We start from the raw sequence: 12999 nt of genomic DNA, 5'->3' as shown, positions 1-12999 counted from the left end.
CGGAAATTCCGACCATGTGTAGGCTCCATCGAGCATTTGTTGTCGGAATTTCCGACAACAACAATTTGAGAGCTGGTTCTCAAATTTTACGACAACAAAATCCGTTCTCGTAAATTCCGTGTGGACAATTCCAACGCACAAAATTCCACACATGCTCTAATACAAGTACGAGACGGAAGCGCTCGGTCTGGTAAAACTAGCGTTCCGTAATGGAGATCGCACATTCGTCACGCTGTAACGGACTGAAAAGCACGATGCTGAAAAGTGCGAATCGTCTCTCACCAAACTTCTACTAACACGACTGCTATTGAACATCCCTTTAATAGTGCCGTTGTACGTGTTGTACGTCACCGCGTTCTTGACGTTCGGAATTTCCAACAACATTTGTGCAACCGTGTGTATGCAAGACAAGTTTGAGCCAACATCCGTCTATGGCAATGTTTGACCATTCTTCCAGAAGTGCATTTGAGAGGTCAGGCACTGATGTTGGAGGAGAAGGCCTTGCTCACAGTCTCAGCTCTAATTTATCCCAAAGGTGTTCTATTAGGTTAAAGTTAGGACTCTGTGTAGGCCAGTCAAGTTCCTCCACCCCAAACTCGCTCATTCATGTCTTATGGACCTTGCTTTGTGCACTGGTGTGCAGTCATGTTGGAACAGGAAGGGGACATCCCCAAACTACAAAGGGTGAGTCAACTCAATATTGAACCCTACAGACTAAGACTGGGGTGCCATTAAATGTAATGTGCGTGTAAGGGCAGGCGTCCCAATACTTTTGGTAATATAGTGTATATATCAAAGAAGACTTTTGTTTTCCTTAAATTGCAATAAAAGATAAAAAAAAAAAATGTAAATTTCCTTTTCTCAGCTCAGCACTTGCTTTCCAAACATTGCGATCGCCTCCAGAAACTGTTAACCTATCCCATCCTCTTCCTTCTAATTCCGCACTGCTAGAGAAGCCGGGCTATGACCAGGTTCCCTCATACCTAGGGATGATGAGAGCAGTAGTCTAAAGACAGCTGCAGCACCAGAGGCAGCTTACACCTGCTGCATGAGACGCCAAAGTGCACCAGCCAGAGCGCTTTGGGGATTTATACCAGTTAAAAGCATTTAATACAAATTCCAGCAAAAAAAAAAAAAACGCCACCACTGAAAGTTCGCAGATCAGGAAACGAGCAACAAATTATGCAGCAATTTTCAGGACCAAAACACAACACTGAACCTGAGCCAGATGTGAGATTTTTTCTTTTCCTCTCTGTCTTCTTCAGCTCTGACAATCTGTGGATTTTCACACTTCAGGACATTGCACTGGCAAGGCAAATATTGTGAGCAGGTTGTGTGGGGGGGGGGGGGGGGGCACAAATCTGCTCAGCGCTGTTTGCATTGAAATGAACTGCAGATCATAACCTAAAGCCCGTTCAGAAAGAAATCCAAAAATAAAGCATGCCGTTTATGTTGTTTCCTTCTTGCTTACAGTCATGCGCATGTGCAAGAATTCAGATAAAGTAGGAGTCCCTGCTCAGTATTGGCACAGCAAGGATCCCACTTCCTTCCAATGATAGTCCATGAAGGTAACTAAAAGCACCATGGAGCACCAATGGAGGCAGTGAAGTGTAAAGTGGTGGGGCCAAGACGGACTTTTATGGGAAAAAGTCAAGACTGGCTTTTACTTTCATCTGCCTCAACGTTTACAAATGTTTTTTTAAGTGCTTTTTCCTAAAGGCAATACATTTAGTCATCATATGCTCAGTACGCATTTCTTTAACGCCAAGATATTCTTTAGAATTTGGCAGAAAGATAATATATAACCCTTGCATTCAATGGTCATAAGATTTACATAGCCAAGCAAAATCATCATCTAAGGCCCCTTTAAGGTTGAACTCCAGACTATGAGGTAAATACACACATATAGCTGCCCATACACTATACATTTAGACTGTACAATCTTTGTACAAACGATTTAAGGTTTACCAAGGACAATCCTAATCTATCCATTCAACTTGTATCCAATCAGTCCTTCCACTACATAGCTGATGGTAGATCTAAAGGAGCTTGTACAATCAGATTGAATAGTGCATGGACAGCTTATAGGAGATGTTTAATTGCCAAATCATTTGTATTTCTGCTCAGCCAGACTCATGGGTGTCCCCAGGTAGGGGCAAGGGGGGAGGCTGGTATTGGATGACTGTTCTGTCTATCATAGAAGGTGGGATAAAGGGGCCGCTGAGTAAACAGGGGATTCTCCTGTATGTAATCTGTTGGCGCTCGTCCCGCCCCCCTCCCTTTCCCCTACGAGGCTGCAGATGGGCATGGATTAGGCTGCACTGGTGGCAAAGGTGAGGCTGCATAAATGTCAATGGTGAGGCTGCATTCATGTCAATGGTGAGGCTGCATTCATGGCACTTGTTACATAGTTACATAGTTAGTCAGGTTGAAGAAAGACACAAGTCGATCCAGTTCAACCACAAAAAAATAAACAAACAAAATAAAAAACACAGTACAATCCCATACATCCAACTCCATACCCACAGTTGCTCCAGAGGAAGGCGAAAAACTCCAGCAGAGCATGATCCAATTTGCTACAGCAGGGGAAAAAATTCCTTCCTGATCCCCCATGAGGCAATCGGAATTACCCTGGATCAACTTTACCTATCTTAGTACTCAGTTATATTATGTACATTTAGGAAAGAATCCAGACCTTTCTTAAAGCAATCTACTGAGCTGGCCAGAACCACCTCTGGAGGGAGTCTGTTCCACATTTTCACAGCTCTTACTGTGAAGAAACCTTTCCGTATTTGGAGATGAAATCTCTTTTCCTCTAGACGTAAAGAGTGCCCCCTTGTCCTCAGTGTTGACCATAAAGTGAATAACTCAACACCAAGTACACTGTATGGACCTCTTATATATTTGTACATGTGGATCATATCCCCCCTTATTCTTCTCTTCTCAAGAGTGAATACATTTAGTTCTTCTAATCTTTTCTCATAGCTGAGCTTCTCAATGCCTCATATCAGTTTGGTTGCCCTTCTCTGCACTTTCTCCAGTTCTCCGATATCCTTTTTGAGAACTGGGGCCCAAAACTGAACTGCATATTCCAGATGAGGTCTTACTAATGATTTGTACAGGGGCAAAATGATATCTCTGTCTCTGGAGTCCATACCTCTCTTAATACAAGAAAGGACTTTGCTCGCTTTGGAAACCGCAGCTTGGCATTGCATGCCATTATTGAGCTTATGATCTACCAAAACCCCCAGATCCTTCTCCACTACAGATCCCCCCAGTTGTACTCCCCCTAGTATGTATGATGCATGCATATTCTTAGTCCCTAAGTGCATAACTTTACATTTATCAACATTAAACCTCATCTGCCACTTGTGAGGCTGCATTCATGTCAATGGTGAGGCTGCATTCATGGCATTTGTGAGGCTACATTGATGGGCACTGACCCTTATTTTGCTTAACAGGTCTTTATTTAAAATGTACGTTTTTTCCTGAAACTTCGCACTTAAAGTGAGGGTGCGTGTTATACGCCTGTGCGCGTTATACGCCAATAATTACGGTATTTCCAAATAACACACCCAAGCTCATCCTTAGACTCTTCACCACACACAGCCACAAAGGCAAGATAATTCTTGTTGGGCAGTGTATTAGTTAATTTGCATTTCATTTTAATGGTTCAAAGAATGTCAGGCAAAATGGTCGGCCCTTGCGCATGTTCACTTCATGGCCCTCTGAAAAAAGTTTAGAAACACCCCTGCTTTAAGCAGTTACTGAACTCACATACTATGCAAGGCAATAGCACAATAAAAAACATACAGGGGGGTATGGCAAATTGGAATCCAAAGGCCACTCTGTAAAATCTAGGAGACAACAGGTAATTTTTAAACACCAGACAACATGTTCTCCCACTGACACCAATCACAGGGCCAAGAGGTTAACCAGGTGTCTGGTTTCTGGCTACCTTTTCTCCTGGGATTTGTCCAGCCCTGAAATAACATTAGAAATTTGCTTAACAGCACATCCAACCATCCAGTGGCCAGGAACATCTTGGGAAATGACTACAGCCATATATTATCGAGGTGCAACCAAGCAGTCAAGAACTCCTCTGCAATTTCCTAAACAAGTGCCCAACCGCAAGTTCTACCAAAGGAGTCCACATCTCCAGATCATCAGCATTTTACTCACTCCAGCTTCCCCATAGTACAGATTACATCTTAACAGCTATAAACCATTTAAGAAGGAAGCTTCGACCGAGATAGCCTAACCACCTCCAAAGACAGCTGCTGGGCTTCTTGTTTACAGAAGGCCATTATCCCCCCCCCCAGTGATAAAATAGGTGCAACACCCTGGAAGCCGTCACAATTGTCACTTGTGAGATAGTGCCCCAATTGATTGTTTGCTTTACCTAAGACAAGACAAAAGAAGCCCAGGATTAAACTTCTAAAGAGGTCGTTCAGATACATCCATTAGTGGAATTGCTTTATTATCTGAACTTCTTATCCTAAAAAAAAAAAAATCAGCCCTTTGATAGACAAAAACTGAAACCACATCTGCTCTATCCAACCTAACGAGCCACCGGGCAATAATAGGCAGATGAGCCAATCTACAAACGTTTCAAAAGGAAATCTATTTACCTTCAATGTAAAAAAAAAACAGCAAACACAGTTTGGTATTTACCATCAAACCACAAGAGACGGTACTGGATGTGCTTACAATTAACACGCTTACCTCTTGCCGAGTCTGAAAATGCAATTATTCCAACAATAAGAAGGACAAACTGAAATTCCATCACGAAGGACCCGTTTAATGTCTTTCAATAAATACCTAAAAGGCAAAGAAAAAAAAACATCTGAATTCAATACTTCTTTATGACCATCTTCAAAGAGCAAAAAATAATATGGCTTTAAATTAGAAAAAAATAAAAACATTATTCTGGTCTGTATATCTTAGCAAAAAAACACAAAAATTCTTCAGGCTACAAACTGAAGTCAGCTCACTGAATGCAGCAAGAAACAAACATTAAATCATTGAGCAACCAATCAGCTATCACCTTACACTGGCCGACAGCACATAACTGATAAAAGCTCAAATCTGATTGGTTGCTGCCAGTCCCTGCACTTTGCATATATTGTGTTGTATGAAATATACAAAAACAGAACTCACATGTGCTCTCCCCCTCTCTCTCTCTCCCCCTCTCTCTCTCTCTTAACCACTTGAGCTCCGGGGAGGTTTAACCCCCCTTCACGACAAGGGCATTTTTGCTACTCAGCGTTGCGCTAATTTAACTGGAAATTACGTGGTCATCCAACACTGTACTCCTATCATTTTTTTACACAAATAGAGCTTTCATTTGGTGGTATTTGACCACCACTGTGTTTACATTTTTTATTATATATACACTAAAAGACAGAAAATTATTTTCTACTTTCTGTTATAAAACATATCCAATAAATTCCAATTTCTTCATAATTTTATTGTTTTATGCCAAATCATTGAATGTATTTTAAACAGGCTAACAGGTGACCGAATAAACAGAGAAAATAATTTATTTATTTTTTCTGTAGCAGTCTTGATGCTAAAGCCCCATTCACATCGGTGCAATTTTTTTATTGCAGGACAAGAGGAATCCTATATTTTCCTATGGTGCCTGTTCACACCTATGCAAATTTCACTCGTCCTTCTGGTGCGAATTGGTGCAATTTTTGCCCCTGAGAACTTAAAAGAATCACACCAAAGGTGCATATACATCCATTTAAGAAGCATTTTTGACCCTCTTTTGCTACAACAGGGTTCCCTCTCAAGACACACAAGAGATATTGCTTGTTATTGGGCAAAACGTAAAATGCAGAAAGCATAAAAAAGGCATTAGAAAACATCAAAGTCTACCAAAAAACATGAAAAAGGCATAAAATCTAATCAAAAAAAAGTGTACTAAAAACACATGAAAAAGGCATAAAATCAAAAAACGTGTACTAAAAACATATGAAAAAAAAGCATAAAATATAATCAAAAAAGTGTACTAAAAACATGAAAAAGATGGACAAGTGTGAACCTTAAAGACAGATCTTGAAAATGAGCACCCTTTAGTATATAAACCCCCCCATCTTCCCCCACCATCAGTCGGATACTGCTTTGTTACGTAATCTTGTCTGCAAGAAACAGGTTCTTTCACTTGCCCAAGATAAAAAATAAATAAAAAATAAATGATAATTTCTAAATTTCTTAACATACTCCGACTAGGAATTAAAGGTTGCTCTTCAAAATTGTACACCCTTTAGTACCGAACCCCTCGTCCCTACCATTAGTCAGATAGTGCTTTGGCATGTAATCCTCTCTCCAAGGTTGTTTCGCTTGCCCACTCCTTCCCGTGACACTCGGGACAAAGTGTCGTTGCCACCAATTAACTGTACAAAATAGATGTCAAAGGCCGTCGGGATTTACAAATGCTCCGCAAAACAGCCCAAAGGTGTGCATTAATTGCAGCCGCATATACACTGGGCTCACTCTCACTCTCTAAACAGTTGTCTGAATTCCTGGCTCTTGTAAAGGCTGTCTACCCTGGGGATACACAACAATCCTCGCATTGAATCCAGCGCGTTAAATAATTACACCTTGTATTTTGGCATACAAATTTCCAGTGGGGGCCTCTCAGTCGTGCATCAGACGGGAAGGGCCCCTGCAAACTGCCTTTCGTGAACTCTCCGCTGGTCTTCAAAAAGGTTAATAGGACAAATCCACGTCGGCTCGAGCGAAAAGAAAAAGCAGAAAATAGCCCCCACGTGCTCTATGCTTCCCATACAGTATAGTCACATTGATAGCCCCCTATGAAAAGCCGTATTGACCGAGCACAGTGGGGCTACAGTAACACACATTGACTAAGGAGCGTTTATGAATGCTACACTGTCCCCTGCTTCTCTATCGGGCTCTTGGATGTTCTTCCATTTCGCTAAGTCAAAATATCCAGATGTTCCAAAGCAAACGATTGACCCTCGTTAGTTTAAGCTTCTAGTGAAAAGAATATTGATCATTGCCATGAATGAGCCTTTAAAGGTCTTCCTCGTCTTTAAACATCTTCCTCGGCACCTTCTGGTAAATACACTTGACAGTACGAAAGGAAAGCAAAAGAGTTACGATCAGCCGGTGCAAAGCATAGCTGTTTCCGAAGGTCAGCAGAGTTGAAAACTGACTTAGAACTTCCAAGAAAGTTTTGGTTCGAAGACTTGGATCTGATCACCCGAGGCAGGAAGTAACTCATTAGGAGACAATCACAACATATCGAGTAGAAAACACATTCTCAAATACATTCCGCACATGCTACCTGTTTCTGAAATTTCCTCACGAAAAAAAAAAAAAAAAAAATTCATAACTATAACTAATTAATCAAATTATGCCAAATCTAGCGGAAGTGATTCACCTTCGATTGGACTTTTTGAAGGACAATACCCGACTCGTTAGAAGTGAAGAAGGGGCTTGGAGAAGATACGCAAAGTCTTCCACATTATAGAACAAGTAAGGCTGAAAGTGACAAACTACTACTAGATACACCATGAGCTGTATAGAGGAGAACCTTCAACCTTGCACCAATTTCTGGGAAGGAACCAAAAATATGAAACACTGGCAATATGAACTACTACTAGATATACCATGAGCTGTATAGAGGAGAACCTTCAACCTTGCATCTATTTCTGGCAAGGAACCAAAAATATGAAACACTGACAATATGAACTACTACTAGATACCATGAGCTGTATAGAGGAGAACCTTCAACCTTGCACCAATTTCCGGTAAGGAACCAAAAATATGAAACACTGGCAATATGAACTACTACTACTAGATACACCATGATCTGGGTGGAGGAGAACCTTCAACCTTACACCAATTTCCGGCAAGGAACCAAAAATATGAAACACTGACAATATGAACTACTACTACTAGATACACCATGATCTGGGTAGAGGAGAAACTTCAACCTTGCACCTAATTCTGGCAAGGAACCAAAAATACGAAACACGGCCAATACCAATAATTCCAACCAATTCAGGAGGAACATTATCTGTATTCTATAAACACCTGCCCAGTGTGCCAATCACCTTACATTATTAATTTGAAGTTCACAACACCAACCGACCAATCTACATTATTCCCATGTCATACACATATGTAGCCGGTGGGTGTCCAGTCAATTATTACAGAACTAACACATTATGCTTTTCCTTTGGAAACTCTTGAGACTGTTCCCATAATGAATATATAATGTTTCTGACACAATCCTTGTGATTAATATAGAATGTATTTCAGGCGATGATGACGATGATGATGGCCTACATTGTTTGGTTAATAATGTCATTAGCCTCGGCTTATGGATTCCGTGGCCCAAGGGTTGGATATAGTAAAACATATGTAAGTCATATTTGCTTAACCAATGCATGGCATCTGACATCATTAAGGGTTGTAGAAGACAATCAAGGGATATCAGAATCCAAATGTAATGAAATGTATTGGACGAGGTGTTACAATGCTCTAGGTGGTGATGGTCCTGGTTGGTGCCCATACATGTGGTCCTGGTTGGTGCCCATACACTTGGTCCTGGTTGGTGCCCATACACTTGGTCCTGGTTGGTGCCCATACACGTGGTCCTGGTTGGTGCCCATACACGTGGTCCTGGTTGGTGCCCATACATGTGTACCTGGTTGGTGCCCATACACGTGGTCCTGGTTGGTGCCCATACACGTGGTCCTGGTTGGTGCCCATACACATGGTCCTGGTTGGTGCCCATACACATGGTCCTGGTTGGTGCCCATACACGTAGTAGGTAGTCATTATTCAGTATATAGGTGAATATGAGTGTACACATTTCACACACATTCTACATAGTTTTAAACCATTTCCAGGGTTAGGTGGTACACCTCCACCACCCCATCGTCTCATGTTTAGTAAACAGGGTAATATTAAGGTGGTATTTGCATCTGAAACAATCCTAATAATCTAAAATAACATCAATACATAGTAGAGGCTGAATACAACCTGGAGGTGGAAAATTAGGGATCTTTAAAGGGACATACATTCACAAGGACAACAATTCCGGAAATCAGGGACAGGACGTGAACATGTTACAATGAGCTTTATACCAGAACAGGAGCTTGGCATGAGATGCAGTGAGTGAATATTTATAAACAGGTATACGGGGGGGGGGGGGGAATTTAGAAATAAACAGGTATAAGGGATTCTGGATTTAGTAATAAACAGATACAGGGGGGTTCTGAATTTAGAAATAAACAGGTATAGGAAGATTCTGAATTTAGAAATAAACAGGTGTAGGGAGATTCTGAATTTAGAAATAAACAGGTATAGGGGGATTCTGAATTTAGAAATAAACAGGTATAGGGGGATTCTGAATTTAGAAATAAACAGGTATAGGGGGATTCTGAATTAAGTAATAAACAGGTATAGGGGAATTCCAAATTAAGTAATGAACAGGTATAGGGGGATTCTGAATGTAGTAATACACAGGTATAAGGGATTTTGGGTTTAGTAATAAACATGTATAGGGGGATTCTGGGTTTAGTAATAAACAACTAAAAGGGGGATTTTGTATTAGGTCTGGTCTAGTAATACACAGGTATAGAGGGGTATTCTGAGTGTATCCTGATCTAGTACTTAGTAGGTATAGGGGGAGTTTTGTATACTGCTTGGTCTAGTAATAAACAGGTATAGGAGGGAATTCTCCATATGGCCTGATACAGTAATGAGTGGAATAAAGGGGGAATTACAACTTTATCCTGATCTAGTAATATACAGGTATTCGAGGGGTCTAGTAATGATCGATATATACAGGAAGCAAGTATGTGGGGGAGGAGGGGGGGGGGGGATTCTCCATATGGCTTAATTTAATAATGATCAGGTACGGGGGGAACTCTGGATTTAGTTTGATCCAGTAATAAACAGGTATAGGGGAGTTCTGTATATCATCTGATCCAGTAATATTGGGTATATCAGGGAGGAAATTCTGCCTTTGATGATACGGTCAGCTTCTCAGTCCATATGGGAGAATAGGAAGGAGTACAGAATACTGTATATGGGAGAATAGGATAGGAGTACAGAATACTGTATATGGGAGAATAGGATAGGAGTACAGAATACTGTATATGGGAGAATAGGATAGGAGTGAGGAACATGTGTTATTATATTGTATATGAGATGTCTTATAATGATCCATATGGGACTCCTCACAGTGACCCCAACAGGAAATGCTCTGTAATCCTGGATGTATACTGGGAGTATTATTGTGTGTATTACTATTGGATACATTGTTATTATTGGATGTATTATGTATCCAGAATGTATTACTGAATGTATATTGAACTGCATTATTGGATGTGCATTAGATGTATTATTATTGTGTGTACTATTGTGTGTATTATTACTGTATAGATTACTATTGGGTGTATTATTGCATGTATATGTGATGTATAATCATTTGTATTATTGCATGTATTATTATTGGATGTTCTATTATTGGAGGTGGTGTGGGATGTATTATTGGATAAATATTTTTTTTAAATATTAATATATAATTAGGTATATAATGAATAGTATTATTGGTGGTGTAGTGTATGTATTATTGGATATAAATTGTATTATGGAATGTGTTATTATTGGCTGTGTATGGGATGTATTATTATTATTGGGTGTATTATGGGATGTATAATAAATTGTATTATTGGATGTGTAATAAATGGTATTTAGGTATGGATTGTATTATGGGATGTATAATGAATAGTATGGGGGGGGGGGATATATTGGGGTATATTAAGAATAGTATGGGGGGGGATATATTGGGGTATATAATGAATAGTATGGGGGGGGATATATTGGGGTATAATGAATAGTATGGGGGGATATATTGGGGTATATAATGAATAGTATGGGGGGATATATTGGGGTATATAATGAATAGTATGGGGGGGGGGGGGATATATTGGGGTATAATGAATAGTATGGGGGGATATATTGGGGTATATAATGAATAGTATGGGGGGATATATTGGGGTATATAATGAATAGTATGGGGGGATATATTGGGGTATATAATGAATAGTATGGGGGGGGATATATTGGGGTATAATGAATAGTATGGGGGGGATATATTGGGGTATATAATGAATAGTATGGGGGGGTATATTGGGATGTATAATAAATAGTATGGGGTGGGGGTATATTGGGATATATAATGAATAGTATGGGGGGGGGGTATATTGGGGTATAATGAATAGTATGGGGGCATATATTGGGATGTATAAAGAATAGTATGGGGGGGGGGTATATTGGGGTATAATGAATAGTATGGGGGGGGATATATTGGGATGTATAAAGAATAGTATGGGGGGATATATTGGGGTATAATGAATAGTATGGGGGGGGTATATTGGGGTATAATGAATAGTATGGGGGGGGGGGGATATTGGGGTATAATGAATAGTATGGGGGGGGGGGGATATTGGGATGTATAAAGAATAGTATGGGGGGATATATTGGGGTATAATGAATAGTATGGGGGGGGATATATTGGGGTATAATGAATAGTATGGGGGGGGATATATTGGGGTATAATGAATAGTATGGGGGGGGGGGTATATTGGGATGTATAAAGAATAGTATGGGGGGATATATTGGGGTATAATGAATAGTATGGGGGGGTATATTGGGGTATAATGAATAGTATGGGGGGGTATATTGGGGTATAATGAATAGTATGGGGGGGGGTATATTGGGGTATAATGAATAGTATGGGGGGATATATTGGGATGTGATCTATGAATGGTGATGAGTCTTCTATGGGACATACAGTATATCTATCTATTCTGTATAATGAATGGAGGAGATGGGGGTCCTGTATTCTGTAGATGAGGGGGCGGGGGGGGGCGTACCTCCAGGCCGGTCCCAGGTGGTGCTCGGTGTCCGGTGCTCCGGTCAGGCTCTCCTCCTCCTCCTCACACCATGTCGGTCCCGGGTCTCTCGGTCCTCAGGCTGCCCTCATACCCTCCAGTAATGTCCCTGTACCCGGAGTGTGTGGGGGGGGGGGAGGGGGCCGGGCGATGACACACAATGAGATCCAGGGAAGCCCCGCGGCAGCCTCGCTCTGCACTCCCCGCAGGCTTTGTGATAGAAGGGACCGCAGAGCAGAGCAGGAGACCCGCCCACCTCAAACTTCCAGCCAATGGCGGCCCGGCGCTCTGCCCTCCCAGCCTATAACGGCAGGAGAGGGATTTAACTCTTGAAGAGCTGCAGCTGTTGCGCTGTGAAGGTGGAGGAGAGCGGAGAGTCCGAGTGCTGGGGGGGCGCAGGAGGAACTCTGTACGGTCTACTGTATACACAGCACAGAGCACACCCTGCATGACACCCAGCACAGAGCACACCCTGCATGACACCCAGCACAGAGCACACCCTGCATGACACCCAGCACAGAGCACACTACATGACACCCAGCACAGAGAATACATTGCATGACACCCAGCCAGTGGCGGCTGGTGCTCAAAATTTTTGGGGGGTGCAAACAAACGAAAAAAAAATCATCAATTGCAGCCTCACTGTGCCCATAAAACGCAGCCACTGTGCCCATCAATTGCCATTACTGTGCCCATCAAACGTAGCCGCTGTGCCCATCAATTGTCGCCACTGTGCCCATCAAATGCAGCCACTGTGCCCAGCAATTGTCGCCACTGTGCTTATCAATTGTCGCCACTGTGTCCATCAAACGCAGCCATTGTGCCCAGCAATTGTCGTCACTGTGCCATGTTATCAATTGTCGCCACTGTGGCATGCCATCAATTGTCACCACTGTGCCATCAATTGTCGCCACTGTGCCATCAAACTCAGCCACTGTGCCATCAATTGTCACCACTGTGCCATCGATTGTCACCACTGTGCCATCAAACGCAGTCACTGTGCCATCAATTGCCACCACTGTGCCATTAATTATCATCACTGTGCCCATCAATTGTT

The 12999-nt window shown here is 41.7% G+C and overlaps 1 protein-coding gene across 2 annotated transcripts in view; it reads right to left on the bottom strand.

Annotated features, from left to right (window-relative positions):
• The window catches only part of FGFRL1 (fibroblast growth factor receptor like 1), a 203771-nt gene extending 191614 nt beyond the window's left edge, over window positions 1-12157 (bottom strand). The window contains exons 1-2 of one of the 2 annotated variants that reach the window (XM_040335248.1): window positions 11925-12157; window positions 4726-4821 (exon numbers count right to left, since the gene is read on the bottom strand). In XM_040335248.1, the coding sequence (XP_040191182.1) occupies window positions 4726-4786 (61 nt within the window). In that variant the 5' untranslated portion in view covers window positions 4787-4821; window positions 11925-12157. Of the gene's footprint in view, window positions 1-4725; window positions 4822-6296; window positions 7281-11924 lie in introns of those variants that run through there. The other variant, XM_040335249.1, reaches the window with a different exon arrangement.
• Between the last annotated feature and the right edge of the window lie 842 nt (window positions 12158-12999).

Source organism: Rana temporaria, chromosome 1, assembly GCF_905171775.1.
Source record: "Rana temporaria chromosome 1, aRanTem1.1, whole genome shotgun sequence".
Taxonomy (NCBI): Eukaryota; Metazoa; Chordata; class Amphibia; order Anura; family Ranidae; genus Rana; species Rana temporaria.
This window is presented reverse-complemented; position numbering and strand designations above follow the sequence as displayed.